This window comes from Artibeus jamaicensis, unplaced genomic scaffold (assembly GCF_021234435.1).
Source record: "Artibeus jamaicensis isolate MK-2021 breed Jamaican fruit bat unplaced genomic scaffold, CSHL_Jam_final contig_1085, whole genome shotgun sequence".
In the NCBI taxonomy this organism is placed as follows: Eukaryota; Metazoa; Chordata; class Mammalia; order Chiroptera; family Phyllostomidae; genus Artibeus; species Artibeus jamaicensis.
In genome coordinates, this window is record NW_026521214.1 from 1867641 (window position 1) to 1886042 (window position 18402).

Sequence of the window (18402 nt, forward strand, 5' to 3'; positions counted from 1 at the left end):
GAGGCACACAGCTGGTGGGTGATGAAGTCTGGATGGGAACCCACCTGTGCCCCTCTCATCACTACAGCGTGCCACAGGCCCTCCTCACCCCCCCCCTTCCGCACGCCGGGGCTGGCCTGGCCTGGATATCAGTCAGATGGCGCTCCTCGGGCCGCTGCTAACGAACTGCAGGGTGTAAGGAAGGACTCAGGGGGCAGGGGTCCTGGGTGTGGAGCACGAGTGTGCAGTGTGGTGGACGGCCACAGTTAGGCATCCCCGTCCCAGAAAAGGTCCTGGGGCCGGAAGACTGAAGAAAAAGGCTGACAACTCCAGCATGCATCCAGGAGTTCGCTAAGAGAACGTACAGGGGAGAGGCGCCTCCTGCGGCGGCAAGAGGCCTGGATGAGCTCCTGGGCGCTGCGTGCAGGCACTGGGGGGTCCACCAGGATGGATGGGGGCACTAGGGTGGGACCCCCTACCCAGATATAAGGAAAGTGCCTTGCATGCTTGCTCAGTGAGGCAATTGATGGCCTGTTCCTGGAACTGCAGAGGTGGTGCGCCGTGAGGGCGGGGCGGGGGTGGGGGCGTGATCAGACAGGCTGGGGCAGGGGCGGGGGTTGTTGGTGAGAAGCAGTCTCTGATTCGTTCCTGATCCGGCCTGTTCTGGCTTGGGGGTACGGCAGCCCTCACAATGTTGAACAGTGACCGAGTGACCGCTGCGGGGGTGGACATATGGTCCAAGTCAGTGCAGTGGGCATCAGCCAGGGACCTTAGCTGGAGTCACTAAGAAAGTCTCCACCAGGGCCACTGAGCGGACAGCCTGCGGCCGGAGCTGGCTGAGGGCGCCTGCGCGGACAACGGCAGGGAGAACGGGGCCAGAAGAAGCTCTGAGACGCGGGGAGAGGATAAAGACTGCTGGTAACGCCTGTCGGGCCAGATCCCGCCGTATCTGAAACTTTTCCGTTAAATGAGACAAATTCTCCCTGTTTCTAATTCAACCCGTTTGCACGGCAGCTGGAAGAACCCTTTCTCATCGACCCCAAGCAGTGGTCACTGTTGTCAGTGGCAAGGGAAGTAGGTGAGCTCACCTTCTAAGTCCTCAGGCTTTGAGCGGGAGACCCAGACCGGTCCTGGGGCCCTCCCTGAGCACTGTGCAGCGAACCCACCCACGACCTCCCAGGGCTGGCCCCAGCCTCCCCCACTCTCCCCAGGCTCCCAGGAGGCACCTTCTTGTCCCACCAGGCCCCTGGAGCCCTAGCGCCCCCCAGCCCCCAGTTGGGGCAGGGCCCCACCTCCACTCTCACTGTGGGCTGTGGACTCTGCGTGGCTGCCGCTGCCCGCGTGCCTCCGGCTCAGCGCCTTCACAGCAGGGTTGCACGGAGGGGGGGCGCGCAGACCCACGTGTGTTCCAAGGCCACAAGGCAGTGAGGAGGCGGGACCAGAATCATCCGTTCCTGCCTCTGTTCTCTGTACTCTGGCGAAGCAGCTCCTCACCCTCCGCCGCACGTCTGACTTCAAACGAGCTCCAGCCGCTCTGAGCTGGAAAAAGCCCGTCTGGTGCCGGCTGTCTCTCCAGTTGCCCACTCAGTCCCCTGTCATGGGCTCTGCCCCCTCAGCTGGGGGGACTGCACTCTCCAAGGGCGCTAATGGCCTCCCTGCCACACACAAGGGCAGTTCCCAGTCACTGTGGCTTCTCTTGCAGTCCTGATCCCTGCAGCTCTGTGGTGGGGGGTAGCCCCAAAGAGCAAAGACTGGGCAGCCCCAGTCTTTGATCCTCGGAGCAGCAGAGCTGGGGCATTCTGGCTGGGCAGCACTGGACAGGCCGCTTTACCTCCCCAAGTCTCAGGTCCTTCATCGGAAACGTGCCTTTAAGGAGATGCCTTGAGTGTGTTCCAAGGATTAAATGAAATGTGTATCAGTAATTGCTCTGTGGGTCCTGGCGGGTGGCTGTTCAGAGACCCCATGCTTGTTTCTGCTTCCATCCAGGGGAGCTCCTTCCTGAGGTTCAATCCCAAACTTTCTGCTCTTTATTGTCCCCTTACATGTGCCTACCTTCAGCCACCTTCCCTTGGTGCAGAGAGGACTCTCCACCCTTCTTAGTGCTGAGTGGGGGGGCTGCCGGTCCTCCTGGCCACGTAGCCCAACCTAAGAGAGCTGTCTGCACTCTCATCTGCACTCTCCTTCCACATCCTCACCACACTGCCTCTTGTTCCTCTAACCCTGGCTGCCGCCCAGCTCTCCGCTAAACTGATCTGGCAAATGTCACCTTGTTGCGAAATGCCACAGGGCTCCTGGCCTTATCTGCCTGGTCGACACTGTCTGTGGGCAGGTTCTGCAAACACTCTTGCCCCGCCCTAACCCGCAGGCCCCAGTCCCCAGCCCCCAGCTGTTGTCCTCTGAGCTCCTGCCTCCTTTGCCCAGAGGTGATGCTGGGGCTTCCTGTCTGGGGCAGGGGGCTGGGGGGGCTAGTTGCTTTCATACTTTGGCCCACATCTATTATTTTTTTATTTGCTTTTTTAGATTTTATTTATTTTTAGAGAGTGAGGAGGGGAGGGAGAAATATTGATATGCAAGCAATACATCAATTGGTTGCCTCTCCCATGCCTCCAACTGGGGACCTGGCCTGCAACCCAGGCATGTGCTCTGACTGGGAATTGAACCAGCGACCTTTCAGGTTGCAGGCCAGTGCTCAATCCACTGAGCCACACCAGCCAGGACTATTATTATTTTTTAAACAGAATTAAAAAAGAGCCCTGGCTGGTGTGGCTCAGTGGACTGAGCGCAGGCCTGTGGTCCAAGGAATCACAGTTCGATTCCCAGTCAGGGCACATGCCTGGGTTGCGAGCCAGTCCCAGCGGGAATGCACGAGAGGTAGCCATACACTGATGTGTCTCTCCCTCTCTCTTTCCCTTCCCCTTCTAAAGATGAATAAATAAAATCTTAAAAAAAAAAAGAAATCTTAGTTGCCATCATTAAAATACCAGATTTCACATTCAAGTCCAAATCTCTGAACTTGATTGACAAAGTGGCAGATCCGGCCACAGCTCTGCATCACCGTGTGGCTGCCCTCGGCTGCAGTTGCTGCCGAGGGCGCCAGCCTGGAGAAGACTCCCCCAGGACTCCAGCAGCACTCACCCTCCACCCCTGTGATCACACTGGCTCGTATCCATGGAAACCAGGGGTGGACTGAGGGCTTCATGGTTCGAGAGAAGTGAGAGTACATTTCACCATGGAAGTGAAAGACGCTGTTTAATATGCCAGGGATGTCTAGGTTGAAAGAAAACCACATCCCACCTGCTTTCTCTTGGTGTGACCGGGCCAGGTGCAGCTCCCAGCCTTTCTCAGGCATCGGTTACAAGCATCTGGGGTGATTGCCCTGGACCTGTCCCAAACTCAAATGGAATCCAAGGTGAATCCAGACTTGAATCTTCAGCCATTTCCTGATTTGTCTCCTGACTGTTCCACAGGCACCTCATTCAGTCTTTCAACAAGCATTCCTCAGCCATCCACTCTGCGCCAGGCACTGCCCTGGGCTCCGATGAGGCACCGTGAAAATAACACAGGGAGCCCAGCACGCGTTCCCCAGGGTCCTCAAGAGAACACGACGGACCTGAGCCGTCCTGGCCCAGTTGGGGCCCTCTCCTGTCTCTCCACCCAGGCTTGGGACAGGCCGGCGACAATCTCCCCAGGGTGGCAGAGGGCACCAGTGAGAAGCAAGAGCCCCTACACAGTTGGGGCCAACACCTGAGTCTCCAGGTGTCAAGGTGCCAGGCAGAAGCAACCTTCCAGGGGGCACTCACTAGTGAATGGGGCTCAGTGCCAGCCCCTCCCAAGACAGAGCACAGAGCTGCAGGCCTGGCTTGGTGGCTGTGCGAACTGGGTCAGGTCTCCTAACCTTTCATCTGAAAAACGAGAGTAACTGCAGACACGTCGCAGGGTTGCTGGGAGGGTCACAGGAGACCATGTAAGCAATGGCCAGTAGAATCCAGATGCTCGTCAGACTCGCCTGCCTTCCTCTCCTCAGCCCTCACCTCCTGGGGCTCTGATCTAGGCTCCTGGGGACTGGCGCCGGGTCCCACCTCCGCCTCCGCTGTGTTGGTTTCTGCGCCTTTCTTCCTCTAACCTCTAGCTGTCCTCCTGGTCTCCTGTTCGCCCTGCTCAGGGCCAGAACTTCTTCTACAGGTTGAACCTGGTTGCTTCACTACTTCAAACACTTCTGTGTCCCGAACTGCCTCCCCAACCCCCACTGTGTCCCCAGGAGGCAGTCCCAGCTCCTCAGCCTGCCAGGACCTGGGGTCTCCTTCTCCAGACCCCTCTTTCTCGGCAGCAGCTGTCCAGCAGGTGGACGGCAGATGGTACCTCTGGGTCTCATCTCCGTGGATCCATCTCAACTCCTCACCTCTGACTTCCACACCAGGCCGGACCAGGCTCGCCCCACTCCCACGGGTGCCTGGGAGCCCATCGCTCTCCTCCCACACGCCGAGAGCCCTGCATGTCCCCGTCACAGGGTCCGCCAGGACAGTCCGCCCTAGGGAGCCCAGCTCACCCTACCTGCCATGCGCCCCAAACCCCAGCACTCCGTATGCATAGCAGGGAGGCACAGACAGCACACAGCTGGATACAGGTTTATTGTGGCTCTGGGCGTGGGCAGGGCCGGTGTGGTCAGCACCATGTGCGGTGGTGGGGGAGTGGGGGAGACAAAGGAGGTGAGGCAGGACCCAGGGAACCCCAGGCTCAGCCAGGAGATAGGACTGGGGTGACCTTTGCCAGCCCTACCCAGAAATCTGGTGGGATGACTCCAGGAGCAGGGGCCCCTCCACTGGGCAGGGTGCGGCAGCAGTGGGCTGGAGGGGTCACACGTGGGAGAAGGCGTGACTCTTGCAAAGGGGCTTGTCCTTCTTGGAGTAGAAGGTCTTTCCTTCCAGGTTGATCTGGCATATCTGGGGATGGCCACGGTGCTGTCATTTGGGGTTGGGGGTGCCAGGAGGGAGGCTGGCGAAGCACAGGGTGCTGGGGGCTGACCCGAGTCTGAGGGGTACTCACGGCGCACACGAAGCACGTGTCGTGCCAGCTGAAGCCCAGGGCCTCCAGGAAGCGGTCGCCAGCGTCTATCTTGAAGTCACAGCCTCGGCATTTTGTGCCAAACATCTTCTCATAGTCTGGGAGGGGTGAAGGCAGAGAGGAAGGAGGAGCCAGGTTCTCGCCTGTCTTGGCCCCGCCCCTCCCACCTGGCCCCGCCCCTTCATACCTCGCTCACAGTAGGGCACCCCTTCTTCCATGTAGAAGGCTCTGTTCCGAATGGGTGTCTTGCAGGCCGCACATGTGAAGCAATACACGTGCCAGGTCATCTTCAGCGCATGCATGATTTCCTGAGAGGAGGTGACAGTCACCTGGCGGCTCAGCCCGCTCCTGTCCAGAGCTCGGGACACGGGAGCTGGCCTTGGGCCCGCTTCCTTCCCACGGTAACTATTACCTCTGCACACCCTCCCTCCCACTTCCTGTCTCCGACCCTGAGGTCTCCAGGTGCTGTCCACTATGACTCTGACTAGACATGTCCAAAATCTGCACACCCCAAACCTGCTCCTCCCACGGCGGTCCCCACCCGTTTTCTGCCACTCCACCTTGCACCTGCACAAATTCCCTTCTCTCCCAGCCCACATCAGGCCCCCCAGGAAACCCCGTTGGGTCTAACTCTGAGACGCACCCAGATTCTGACCGCTCCTCAGCCTCCCTGACGCGGGACGTGAGCCTTCACATCTCTGGCCAGGGCCACCCCATAAAACTGGCCTCCGTGGCCTCCCTCCATTCCTACAGACTGAGGTCAGCCGGAGCCGACCAGGCCCATCCCTGCGGCTCGAATCCCTGCCTGTTCCACATTTCTCTGAGCAAAAGTCAGAGCCGGCGAGGGGCCCAGAGAGCGGCAGGTCTGGTCTGTCCCTCTGCTCCCCTCAAAGCCTCTCGTGGTCAGTGCACTAGGCACGCCATGTTGGGGCTTCACACCTGCCGTCCCCTCAGCCCTCACCTCCTGCCTTTCTGCTCACATGTCACCTCTTCTGTGAGGCCGACTCTGACAGCACAGGTTCACACTCCTACCCGCCTCCCCAACACCACCCTTGATGGCCTTCAACCCTGCATTTCCTTTTTCCATGACTACCTTTCTCACTTAGATAAACTACCAGGTAATTCACCTGTTCTATCTATTGCTTACCGTCTGCCTCTCCCCACCTCTTTCTGCTCAAATGTAAGGTCCAGGAGTGTGTGTGACTCCAGCTGTTCTGTTTGCTGATGCGTCCCACAAGCACCTGGCCCTGCGGGTGCCCGTCAACAAGAGCTGCGGGAGAAGTTAACTCGCCCCACTGGGGGGGAGGGGAGCAGAGGCTCACAATGGGGCACCTCAGGATGCTCTCGAAAACCAGGGCTGCAGCACTCCAATCTGGGGCAGAGGGAGGTCAGAGGTCAGACCTGCGGGCTGAGCCTTGCTGGTGACTTGGCCATCAGCTTCTCTCTCTCTCTTTTTTTAAAGATTTTATTTTTTAGAGAGGGGAAGAGAGAAAGACAGGGAGAGAAACATCCATTGGTTGCCTCTTGCACACCCCCTACTGGGGACCTGGCCCGCAACCCAGGCACGTGCCCTGACTGGGAATTGAACCTCGATCCTTTGGTTCTCAGGCCTGAGCTCAATCCACTGAACTACACCAGCCGGGGCGTGAAATTGGACTTTTAAATGCTGGCCATTCACTGAAAAATGGAAGTGTGTGCCCGGTCAGGTAACCCGGTTGGTTAGAGCATCGTTGTGACACTAGGGTGGAGGGTCTGATCCCTGGCCAGGGCACATACAAGAATCAACTAATGAGCCCTGGCTAGTGTGGCTCGGTGGACTGAGTGCCGGCCTGAGAACCGAAAGGTTCCTGGTTCGATTCCTAGTCAGGGAACATGCCTGGGTTGCAGGCCGGATACCCAGTTGGGGGTGTGAGAGAGGCAACCAATGGATGCTTCTCTTGAGCATCGATGTTTCTCTCCCTCTCTTTCTCCCTCCATTCCTCCCTCTAAAAATAAGTTACAGTCTTTTAAAAAATAAAGAACCAACCCATGAATGCACAGATAAATGGAACAACAAATCATGTTCCTCTCTCTCTAAAATCAATGAAATTTAAAAAAAATGTAAAGTAAAAAGTGGAGGAGTGTGAAGTGAGCCAGATCTGAGTGTGGACAGCACCGAGCTCTCAGATGCCCACCGTGCCACCCACAACATCTGTCACCCCCACACCCACCCCACGGCCACCCGGCTGTGGGGCTTACTGCCACCTCAAGGTCAGTGAGGCCCAGAGAAAGCGACTTGCCCTGACCGACGGCAGACCTGGGTTTGTGCCCACACCTGGTTGACACCAAAGCTGGCTCTGCACTGCCTGTGACGGACAGGGCCCCGGCAGGAGTGCGCGGGGTCGGGAGCTGGGAGCCAGCCTTCCGCGGGGATGCACGAGGGCCTGCGCACCACTTACTAACATCCACTTTACCCCCAGTTTCCTACACTTGCCTGCCTGTCCCACCCCCACAGCCCCGGCCCCAACAGCCTCAGTCCCCTTCCCTGCCACTGTCACCCCATCTGAAGAGGCACACGGGGTCTCACCCGCCCTGAGCTCCAAACTCCTGACACAGCCCCTGCCCACCTCTCCTCACACCTTCCCAGGTGCTGCCTCGTGACACAAGCTATTCCTTCCGCCCGCAGCACTGTCCCCGCTCCTTCTCCAGGCTAATTCCTACACCTTTCAAATCCAACTGAGAGGCCACTTCCACCCAGTCCTTCAAGGGTGTACTGACCACCACCTATGCATGGGCACAGAATAACGTGCGAACAAAACAGCCGCAGTCCCAGCCTACGCTCCTGCCTGGGGAACACCTGGGACAAAAGGACTGAGGGGTAGCGAGTCAGCTGTGGGGTGTCTGGCCTGGTGGGAAGGGTGGGCACCCAGGCAGGTGTTCCTGAGGAAATGATGCTGGAGTCCCCGATGAGAAGGAATGAAGTACAGAGGGCGTTAGAGCGTCCCTGGCAGAGGACAGCCCGTGCAAAGCCCTGAGGTGAGGCGGGCACACCCCCCCGAGCTGGATTACCAGCGTGAGGAGACTGGTGGTGAGTGGGGAGCCTTGAGAGCATGGGGGTCCCGGATGGCCCCCAGATCAAGACGGGTTATTTCTAATGTGTTCTCTCACCCCCCGGGACGTCCTTCCAACCCCACTGAAACAATGCGATCACTCCGCATTTCTCCCCACTCTCCACCCTGAGCTCAGAGGATAGGTAGTCTCCAGCGCCGGGCACAGGCAGGGCACAGAGCCCACGGCAGGCTGGGCAGGTCAGCCTCCTGTCCAACCACGGAGGGTGAGGGCACTCTCTAGGGTCTGTCAGGGCCCGCGGTCCCTGCAAGAGGGAAAGCTGAGGCCGCAGGACCACTCCGTGGAACCACTGGCAGAAGCAGGGTTTGCCACTGAAGCTCCTCCAGGACCCAGGACCCAGCCCGTGGTGCGAGCCTCGGCTCCTCAGCTTGATGAGGGCGATGAACCCGCCCACTCAGGACTTGTAGGGTCAGAGCAAGCAGGACAAGAGTGCGGTGTGATGCAGGCAGAACAGCAGGGCCTCGATCGATAAATGATAAAAAGCAAATCCAGACGCCCAGCTCATGGGAGCCCCTGGGGTCCAGCCCATTCTCCGGAAGAGCTCAGTGGGGTGTGGCCTAGGCTGGCAGGGAAACGGCTCTGAGGGTGGGCAAAACTCTCATCTATAAGAAGGGAATAACCAAACTGACTTCACAGTAGGACGGTGAAACTAGATACCCCCACACAGGAAGTGTCCCCATGACCTGTCACTAGAATGACGAAGACCAGTAACACCCATTCTCTCATACAGCAATGGAAATGCCACTTTTTGCTGGGCACACATCTACCCAAAATAAACCTACTTCCCAGCCTCCTTTGCTCCTCCATGCCAACAGGCCAGGACTCGCCTGCCCACCCCTACTCACAGACCCTACTCACGCCTGTGATCTTTTTCTTGCACTTGGCACAGCTAGGCGCGTAGCGCATGTCATAGCAGGGCGGGCAGAAGATGGCCCCCTTCTCCTCGAAGAAGCCGCCCTCTTCCAGGACCGTCCCGCACTGGCTGCACACAAACTCCTCAGGGTGGTATGCGTGGCCCAGCGCCACCAGGTAGCGGCCCCTGGGGGCGGGCGAAAGCGGTGAGAGGGAGTGGATACAGATGAGGTGGGGCTCCTGGCCTGAGCCCAAGAGGGTTTACCGAACACCTATTCTGAAGCCTGAAGGGAAAGTTTCCCAAAGAAGAGAGGAGAGAAGCTGAGACATGCGACAGTAATGAAGCTGCACCGCTTTATGGCAGATGAGGGAGCAGGGCAGCGCTGGGACAGGAAGCAGGGCTACACTTCGGGGCTGTAGACTTGGGCACAAGGAGATGAACCGGAGGAACTGGGGCCCCAGAGGAGAGAGGGCCCAGTGTCTGGGAGTCCTGAAGACCAGTGGGTACTTGAGCCAATCCTGGTGCCTACCCTGTCCTGCTGCCTGTTCCACCTGGCCTGGGCAGGGGCCCAGAAGTCCCAGATAAAGGGACATGGTCTGCAGAGCATTAGAGCTGACAGAAGTCCAGAGCAAGGGTGCAACAGAGACCTAGGAAGCCTCTCGGATCTGGTACATGGACTCTGTGGGCATTTTATGGCCCTGCTGGACCCCGGGGAGCAGTGCAGAGACAGAGGGGCCCCTGGCCTGTCTGCTGAGAGCAGCAGCTTAGCAGAGCTAGTGGGCGGGAGAGGCAGAGGGGCGGGCCCTTCTCTGCCCAACAGCAGCAAATCTATGGGAGCCGCTCCGATGCATTGTGGGCACTCCTGTTTCACCGAGTCAAAGGTTGATAGAGGCTGATGTGGGGAGGGGGCATGTGAGGCAGGATTCAGAATCTGAAGACCCGGGCCAGGTCCCTTCCCCCACTCCAAATGGGAACTGAAACCTTCTCCTTGTGTGGCGGCAGCTGAGATGAGTGGGGAGACAGATTGGGAGTGGGGTGGGGGGAGCAGTGATCGGAAAAGACACTAAGACCAGGCATCAGGACAGGAAAAGACCAGGGTAGGAAAGGAACAGGGCCACCCACCGGATGACCTTGTGGCACTGGTGGCACACAGGAGTCTTGCCATTGCTGCCACCGCCCCCTCCTGTGCCCCCTCCAGCAGCTGCCTGCACGATGGAGGTGCGGTTCTGCAGAGGCGTGGGTGTGGCAGGCTGGCTGTGCCGGGTCAGCACCGTGCTTGTCTTGTCCGGGGCATAGCGCTCAGCAAATGCAGGGTCCACAGCCCAGGGTGGGCGGCTGGTGGGGCTGGAGGTGGCAGGGCCTGCCGGAGCCAAGTAAAGTGGCTCCAGAGGGTGCCCAGGGACCCCAAAAGACAGGGGCTAGAGCCCAGGGCAGCTTGGAGGGGCCCACTGCCCCCATGCCCCTGGAGGCTACCCACCCTTCCCAAGGTCCCAGCCCACTCTCTCACCAGACCAGGGTTCCTGGGGTGTAGCTGAGGCTGGGACTGGGGCTTCTGTCCTGGGCACCTGGCTGCAAGATCTGCCATTCAGGGCACTGTATGGCTGGGTCTCCTAACAAGACCCCACCCCCAACCTTGGTTCTGCTGGCCCCCCGGGAGATGCCTGGGTGTGTGACAGCTGTTGGGCTGGACTCCAGGTTCCATCGGGGTGGGGATGGGCGAGGCAGCCTCTCTTAGCCAGGCTCCAGCGGGCTGGTCTGGTGCATGGGGCTGGGGGGTGGAGCAGGGCTCTTGCTTCTGGGGCAGCCCTCGGAACCCTCTCATCCCTAATACCCGGCTCTGATGGCAGGGCCCCCTTTGTCAGCTCCCACCTCCCACCGAGAGCCAGGCTGGCAGGGCCCCCACTGGGTGTAAGCCATCTAATACTCCCACCCCCCAAATGTAAACCGAGCCCGTGAAGACAGAAGACAGAGGCAGAAGACAGCAGGACTGGGAGTGTTTATTTCCATGCCCAGGCTGGCACAGACCTGGCAGGCGGCAGAACCAGAGGGCAAAGAGGGAAGGCAGTGGCAGACGAAGCCAGGCCGTGTGCCAGGTGGGCAGCCAGGGCCAGGCCAGCAGGAGGTTCAGTCCAGGGGCAGGAAAGGAGTGGGTCAAGGAGGCAAAGGCTCGAGGCACCAGGGGCTGCCCTGGGCAGGAGGAGCAGAGAGAGAGAGGCAGAGAGGACAGCTGGCCGGCCAGCACCGGGCTACGACTGCACGTTGAGCACGTGGGCAGAGCGCTGGTGGTGCCAGTCCCGGAGGCGGGTGTAGCGTGGGCTCTGCAGCTCCAGGACATACTTTTCCCTGAGGGGCAGAGAGAAGGAGGAGGAAGTGGAAGGAAGGAGAGATGGAAGGGAGGAAGGAAGGAAGGAAAGCAGGAAGGAGAACGGAGAGTTCTGGCTGGGCTTCCAGGAGCAGACACTGGGTGGCAGCGGGAACGGGAAGGCAGGGATGAGAAAGAGGGGCTGGTGCAAGCCTCCTTACCTTGACTTCTTCAGGTGCTCCTCATCCGGGTCTTGCACTGAGAAGGCAGAGGCAGGCATTGACCAAGAGAAGACAGAGGGCCACCCCAGCCTTGAGCCCTGGCTGAGCCCAGGCCCAGGCTGGGGGCCAGGAGGAGAGTCTGCCCTGCCCTGGGCCACCACTTACTGAACTCGGTGCCCGTGAGGTGGGCGAGGATGCGGAAGGAACGGGACTGGCCCGTTCCGGGCCGAGGCCGCCAGTCCTCCGTGTCCTCCATCAGCCGCTGCTTGCTGGCGTCCGGGACCAGCGGTCGGAGCGGCTGTCTGTGGGGAGGGTGTGGCTCAGAACCTTGTGCTAGGGGTGGGCAGCGGGGCAGCCCCTCCCTGGAGTTCATACTTGTGGGCTATGGTGATGGGAGATGGGGAAGGGCAAGGCTGGGTGGATGAGGGAGTAGGTAAGTGAGAGGGGAGGAGGGCAAACGGGGTGGGGAGGGGCCGCTGCCCAGAGTGCCAACAGGAAGGAAGAGAGGAACAAGCAGAGGGGGCTCACTGACTTGTCAGGGGTCTGCACCTGTGAAGGAAATAGACAGATGGGACAGATAAAGGAAAAAAGAGATACATGGGAAGAAAGATGGCAAGGGTCAGAGTGGCAGGGGGCAAGGCTGCACTGAGTGTCTGGGGCTCAGTGGGCCCCAAACCACACCCCAACCCCAGGATGCCAGTGCGGGACGCTGGCTGGCTCAGAGCTCCAGGAGGGCACCACCTGGGCAGGACCACACCCCACCCCCAGGAGGGGCCCTGAACCTGAAGGCCCCGCTCCGGCCACCAGGGGCCGCTGCCGCACGGTGCCAGCTGGGCTGAGGTGCAGGGCGGACAGAGATGCAGTGGATGGACAGAGCGTGGGCGGTGGGCAGGCAGGACGTACCCATTCTGCTGCAGGGCGCCGTCAACGGGCGGGGGCGCCCCAAAGGGCCGCGCCGTCTTGTTGAGGGAAGTGCTGGGTGCAAAGGTGTACCGCGGGGACTCCGCGGCAGGGGTCAGGGCCTGGGCGGAGACAGAGCGGGGCAGGGCCCGTGCCGGTTTGGGGGCCTTGGCCAGCGCTGAGGAGAGGGGTGCTCCAACCCCGCTCCTACACATCTGGACGCAGCTTTTGGGGAGGGGATGGCTTGGGTTTTAAGGGGACCATTTGGGAGCAATGATTTCAGCCCACGAGTGCAGTGAGCAGCACAGGTGGGTGGAGGCAGGCAGAGGCAGCATGGACAGACAGGCAGACATGCGTGGTCGGACCGTGCGGCAGCCCTGACCCAACTCCTCGTTCTCCTCACTCTTCCGGGATCCAGCTCCCGCCCCCTACACCCAGACAGGGTTGGGGGTACCTGGGAGGCTGTGCGGGGAGGGCAGGCCGGCCAGGGGTCCAACCCCACCCTACTACCACCTAGATGGCCCAGGACCATCCCCTACCTTCTGCGGTTTGCTCTGAGCCTGCTGGGCCCTGGAAGAGAACCGGAAGGGGTGACAGAGGGCCGAAGCCGAGGGCACCCTGCCAGTGGGGTGGGCCAGAGCCCGTATACCTGCTGAGACCCAGGCTGAGGCGCTCCCCACAGGCTCGGATCTTGTTCTGGGCTTCAATGTGCGTGAGGCCTCCCGCGTTCTCGCCATCGATACTGAGCACCCAGTCACCCACGGCCACGCCAGCCTGTGCAGCCTTGCCTCCAGGAGTGAGCTGTGGGGACAGGAGGGTCACCAGGGCGCCAGACTGCAGACCAAACTGAGGCTACCAGAAGTTGGCCTGCCGACGCCGCCCCACTTCAGCACCCAGAGGCCTCTCCATCCAGCATGTTCCGGACAGCTGTGGGACACCGAAACGATCTGGGAAGGGTGGGGCTCATCTGAGTTCCACAATGACCTATTTATTCACCTCCATGACCCTCCCCACAGTCCAGAAACTGCTGTGATGTTGACAAGCAGCCACCCTCACGCCAAACCCCAAGTGTCTCAGATCCAACTGGCCTCTAGCCTAGGCTGTTCTAACAGACACACCTCCTGGTTTACGCAGGTGGCAAGTTCCTCTCTGGCATCCCTAGCTCTTCTCACTGACCTCTTTGCTCCCAGCATCCTGGGCTGGGACCACCTCCAGGGACCTGCCAGGACCTCTTGAGAGCCAGGAATAGGCTCCATCACCTCCAGGTTCCCAAGGAACAAAGCCTAACTGAAGGGGTCCACAGTGTCAGCCATGGCTTCCTGGCTGTAAATGACTGTTGCCCAAGCCTTCAATTGCTATTCACCCTCTCCAATCCTTTGGGCTCCAGTTAAAGATCCCTGGTGACTGTTGCAAATGAGGGGCAATAGCAGGCTGGAAGGAATGGTCACCACCAGCGTGAGCTAAGATCATCAGGGATGACTTCTGGGAAGAAGTGGGTGACAGGAATGGCATGTCTCGCCCAGCGGGTAAGGGCCTTGAAGGTTGGGGAAAGGAACCAGAACTGGGTTTTGAGGTCAGGAGTTGCCATTAGTAGTCTGAAGGTATGGTTATTTCTCAGGTCCCTGACAGAGGTGGCCTGCACAGCCCTGGCCGGGCAGCTCAGTGGCGCAACTATTCGTGGCTTAAGCTCCAGGACTGCCTGGATGGGCGACAAGGGCCTGACTCTGAGGAGGCTTCTGTGCGGAGATGCTAGACCGGGGACTCACACTTCACAGCTGGAGGCTGGGGGGTTGGGAGGTACAGGCTGCCCAAAGCCCCACGAGGCTCCTTGGGGGTGCAGGCACACAGACTGAGCTGAAGTAAAAAGGGGGAGGCAGAGACCAGAAGCAGAGGGCACCAGCCCTGGGGCACAAAGAGGGGGATGGGTGTGACTGCTCAACTTCATGCTTGGGAGGTGGAAGGGTCAGATGCTGGGTGGCTCCTTCTGCACCTGCTGGGCAGTAAGAATACAGCTCCCATTTATTGAGCACCTAGCGCCGCCATGTACTGACACTGAATCCCCCACAACCCTGTGGGACAGAGCCTGGGGTTACACCCATTTCACACACGGGAGAACAGAGAGGTTAAGTAACGTGCCCAGCTGGTAAGAAGGGCCAGAACCTTGATCCTGAGGCTGCACCGCACCAGGCCACCTCTGCTGGGTGTGGGGCCCAACTCGGAGGTCAGGCCACTAGGAAAGACTCCCTGACCCCGGGCTGGGCCTGGAGCCTGGACCCCCTATCCCACTTTAGTTCAGCCCAAGGCCCTCACAATGGGCTTAGGGAAGTGACGCCCTTGCAGGGAAGTGACTTACTTAAGGTCACGGTGAGTCAGGAGAAGGGAAGCCTGGTTCTGCCGCTCCCTACCCACAGGGCTGGCTCCTGGGAGGTGTGGGCCGAGCCTGAGCTGGGGGGTCTTGGGGCAGGCAGGAGAAGCTGGCTCCCAGAGAAGGGGTGTGGGGTTGGGACAACTTCCTTCCTAGGAGTGGGAGTGAGGAGGACAGGAAGCAGAAGAGGGATAAGGGAGGGGTCAGAGAGGTGGAGAGAAAAGCCGGAGAGCTGGGAGGGCAGGAAGCAGGCGGAGAGAGCTGGAGAGAAGCAAGGAGGCCAGAGGGACCAAGGAGGGGAAAAAAGCCAGGGGGCTGGACACTGCATGGGGTGAGGGGTGAGTCAGCCTGAGGGCCCCACTGAGCAGCCCAACCCCCCCAGTCCCAGACGTTACCTCATCTCCCAGGCCTGGGCCCACAGCCAGCCCTAGCCCCTCCCGCCTCCTTCCATACTGGGGTCAGGGGAGTGGGAGAGGGAGTCCAGCTCATAAAAGACCACCCCACCCACCCACCCACTAGGGCTCAGATCCAATTCCAGAGCTGCGCTTAGCTGGTGGCCCCACCCACATGCTGGGGCCTCTGACAAGGGAGCCAAGAGTGCCCCCAACAGGCCACATCTGGAAAGTCCATCCCCTAGGCTACTAGGTGGCCCATCTCCACCAATGAGAGACTCAGAGGCCAGCTAAGGCCTAGGGCTCCCCACCACACTGGCCAGCACTTTCCCAGGGAGGGGATTCAGGGTAGGTTTTCACAGCTGGAAAAGCTTTGAGGACTGTATAGGGGTGTGTGTGTGTGGGAGGAGGACCATGGTGGCTAGTTACCCTGCTGGCAGGGCAGTTTCCAGGCGAGACCGAGGTAAAGTCCCTGGAAAAAACAGTGACGGCCTCCCCACCATGGTCACCAAGCCCAGCTCATACAGGCAGACTCCACTGCGCAGCCTCTGGGCAGTGCCTGGACAACCTTCTGGCCCCCCGCTAAGCCGTGCTTGCTCTGGGCTTCCGGCTGCCAGCTGCCTGCCCACAGGGTGCCTGGGTGGGCCTCTCTGGACAGGCCGACTGGGCGCAGGAATTCCCCACCCCCTCATAACCCTGGGACCACAGTCAGAAGCACCAGCCCCAGTGGCCTCACTGTATCCGGGCAGGCAGCTAGTTCTCTGTACCCCCCAACTGACCCTATAGCTGGAGCTATGGCCTGGTGGTTACCAGCTGAGGCATGCACCCACCGAATGGGTTCAGGGGTCCGAGCCTAGGCCAGCCATTTTTGGCTCTGCAGACTCCAGCCGCCAGTTGGCCATCCCAGTGTGGGGCTGCATTCTTGGGCTTATAAGGCAATCCCCCTGCCACAGGGAGGAGCCAGCCCCCAGCTCCGCCCCTACCAGGACAAGCTTTTCAGGGGCTGAAGTCGGCACCCTAGAGTCCATTTCACACCCACTTGGGGTCAAAGGCCACTGCCTCTTGAATTGGGACTGGTGGGTGGGAATGCAGGTCCTCCTCTGGCTGGAGAAACAATACACCCCAACTAACCAAAACTACAGCCATCCCATTCCAGACCCTGCTTGGCCATGGGATTTTGAAAGGGCCCTTCCACCTCTCAGCCCCCCTCATCTGGAAAAACAGGATGATGATAATGGCTATTTCCTGGGGAGCGACCAGGCTGTAGTGGATCTTGCAGTCAGAGTGCTCTGTCCAGGGCCTGGCTCTTGTGTATTGTATTGCTCCCTCAAGCAGCTCGGACTCTTTCTGGAGACCTTACCCTTCCATAGAATAGACATTCCCCAGCCTCACAGGGGGCTTCAGGGGCTTTGTGGAACAGCGTCTGGTAGTACAGTGCTGGAATGGGGGGAGCTCCTCTCCAGGCATCACCTAGTTAGCAGTCCTGGTGGCAAATGCCACCCACACATCTGGACCTGGATACCTCCTGGTCTACTGGCCTTGGCTCGGACTCCTCCCGTCATTTCTGACGCCGCTTGCTCAGACCTGAGCACCCAAAGGCTTCTGGGGGAGCCCCTTCCCCAACCTAGGCTCACCCGGGAGATGGAGAGGGGCACATTGAAGTCCTTGCCCCCCTGCAGTCGAAAGCCCCAAGGGGCTGGTCCCTCCAGCACCACCTTGAAGGAATCCATGGTGCCTGCTCCTGATAGAAGAAAAAGGTAAGTAGCCCACATGGCAGCGCAAGGTAGGTGCAGCTCCGGACACCAGGCCTGGACTGGTGCCAGGCAGGCATGGGCAGATGCTGAGCACACCCAGAGCACGGGTAGGCAAGCAAGCACCTTGTCAGGTTTAGCTGGGCTGCTGGCTGGCAGCCCTCACTTTGGAAAGACAGGGGCAGCCTCCCTCCTCCGGGAACGGGAAGGGTGAGGAGAGCTCCCATCCAGGCCTCGGATTCTTTGCATCCAGGAGCAGGCCACAGAGCTAAAGTGGCATGACCTCCCCCCAAGCCAACTTTGAGTCTCCGACGGATGGGGTGAGTCAGGGGCCGGCGCTCCTCTCCCCCGCCCCCGGATCCCGGCAGGCAGGCCTCTGGCTGAAGCCTGCTCGGACTATATAAGGCGTGTAAACTGACACTGTGGAGAGAGCCAGCCGAGGGAGCACCCAGGGGCTTGGGACACGAGGGGGAGGGGTGGGGAAAGAGACGGCTGGAGTGGGTCCTAGCCGTTTCGGGATGGGTCGAGGCTGCTGGTAGCCGGGCTGGGGGGGCCGGTGGGGGCGCGGCCCCTGGGGAGATCGGTGGGGGTTGGGACCCCAAAAGTTGGGCAGGAAGGCGATTCATCCTGGATCCCAGTGGAAGTGGTGCTTCCCACACAGGCCTGCTACCATCCAGACGTGACTCAGTTTCTCCCTGGTCCCCAGCCCGGGCCAGTTGCCGTGACCAAGTCCTCCGCGCAGGAAGCAGCGCAGGCGCCAATCCGCCCAGCCAAAGCCGGCTTCGCCGCAGGAAGGCGGAGGCGGAGGCGGGGTCCGAGGCAGGGGCAGGAGCCCGGGCCCGCGGGAGGTACTCAGCGCGCTGGCCACGACCCCTAATGCCCTCTGTGGTCCCCAGCAGCCCCCTGATCCCTGCCTATCTCAGGCCCAGACGCCCCTTGCAGTCGCTTGTACCTGCTCTGCCCCGCCGGGGCGCTGCTCGGCGCCAGGTTCCAAGGGGCCCCCTTAGGATCTGCCGCAGAGTTCTGACCCCGCCCCCGCAGCCGCTGCCCGCTTTGAGCCCGCGGAAAGGGGCGGTGCCCTAGATCACGCCCATACATGCCCCGCCCACGGACGGCCTCCCTCGCCGAGGGAAGCCCCACCCCATCCTTCTGCTTGCCCAATCACAAAGTCTGGTCCCAATTTGCGCTGGAAAACAAGGCCTGCCGAATCCCCTCCTTGGGGCGGGGCCTGGTCGGGGTCTGTCGAGTGGGCTGGCCGTCCCCACGCCGCTTGCCCAGCCGCTGGTGCCTCCCGCTGGCCAGTGAAAAAAAGGCAGCCTTCGGAAACAATTGCCTCTGAACCTTAATTTCCATCTCGGAAAAATGGGACAATAATACTCGCCTCGCCCTAGGCAGTGTGGTTCAGTTGGTTGGAGAGTAATCCCATAAACCGAAATCGGGTTTCGATTCTCGGTGAGGACACATTCCTAG

At 60.3% G+C, this 18402-nt stretch overlaps 1 protein-coding gene across 6 annotated transcripts; it reads right to left on the minus strand.

Moving 5' to 3' along the window:
• Positions 1–4588: 4588 nt before the first annotated feature.
• Positions 4589–17965, minus strand: PDLIM7 (PDZ and LIM domain 7). 6 transcript variants are annotated; one of them, XM_053663573.1, is made up of 14 exons: positions 17885–17965; positions 16816–16922; positions 13074–13225; positions 12964–12994; positions 12428–12546; positions 12053–12073; positions 11690–11826; positions 11525–11561; positions 10509–10570; positions 10124–10361; positions 9007–9187; positions 5228–5348; positions 5023–5138; positions 4589–4919 (listed from the first exon to the last, which is right to left on the minus strand). In XM_053663573.1, the coding sequence occupies exons 2-14, from the start codon at positions 16909–16911 to the stop codon at positions 4833–4835; spliced, it is 1398 nt and encodes a 465-aa protein (XP_053519548.1). In that variant the 5' UTR covers positions 16912–16922; positions 17885–17965; the 3' UTR covers positions 4589–4832. The 6 variants fall into 6 exon arrangements, with proteins under 6 accessions (XP_053519548.1, XP_036982325.1, XP_036982324.1 ...); XM_037126430.2 differs by lacking the exon at positions 12428–12546 and having other exon boundaries at positions 12057–12073; XM_037126429.2 differs by lacking the exon at positions 12053–12073.
• Between the last annotated feature and the right edge of the window lie 437 nt (positions 17966–18402).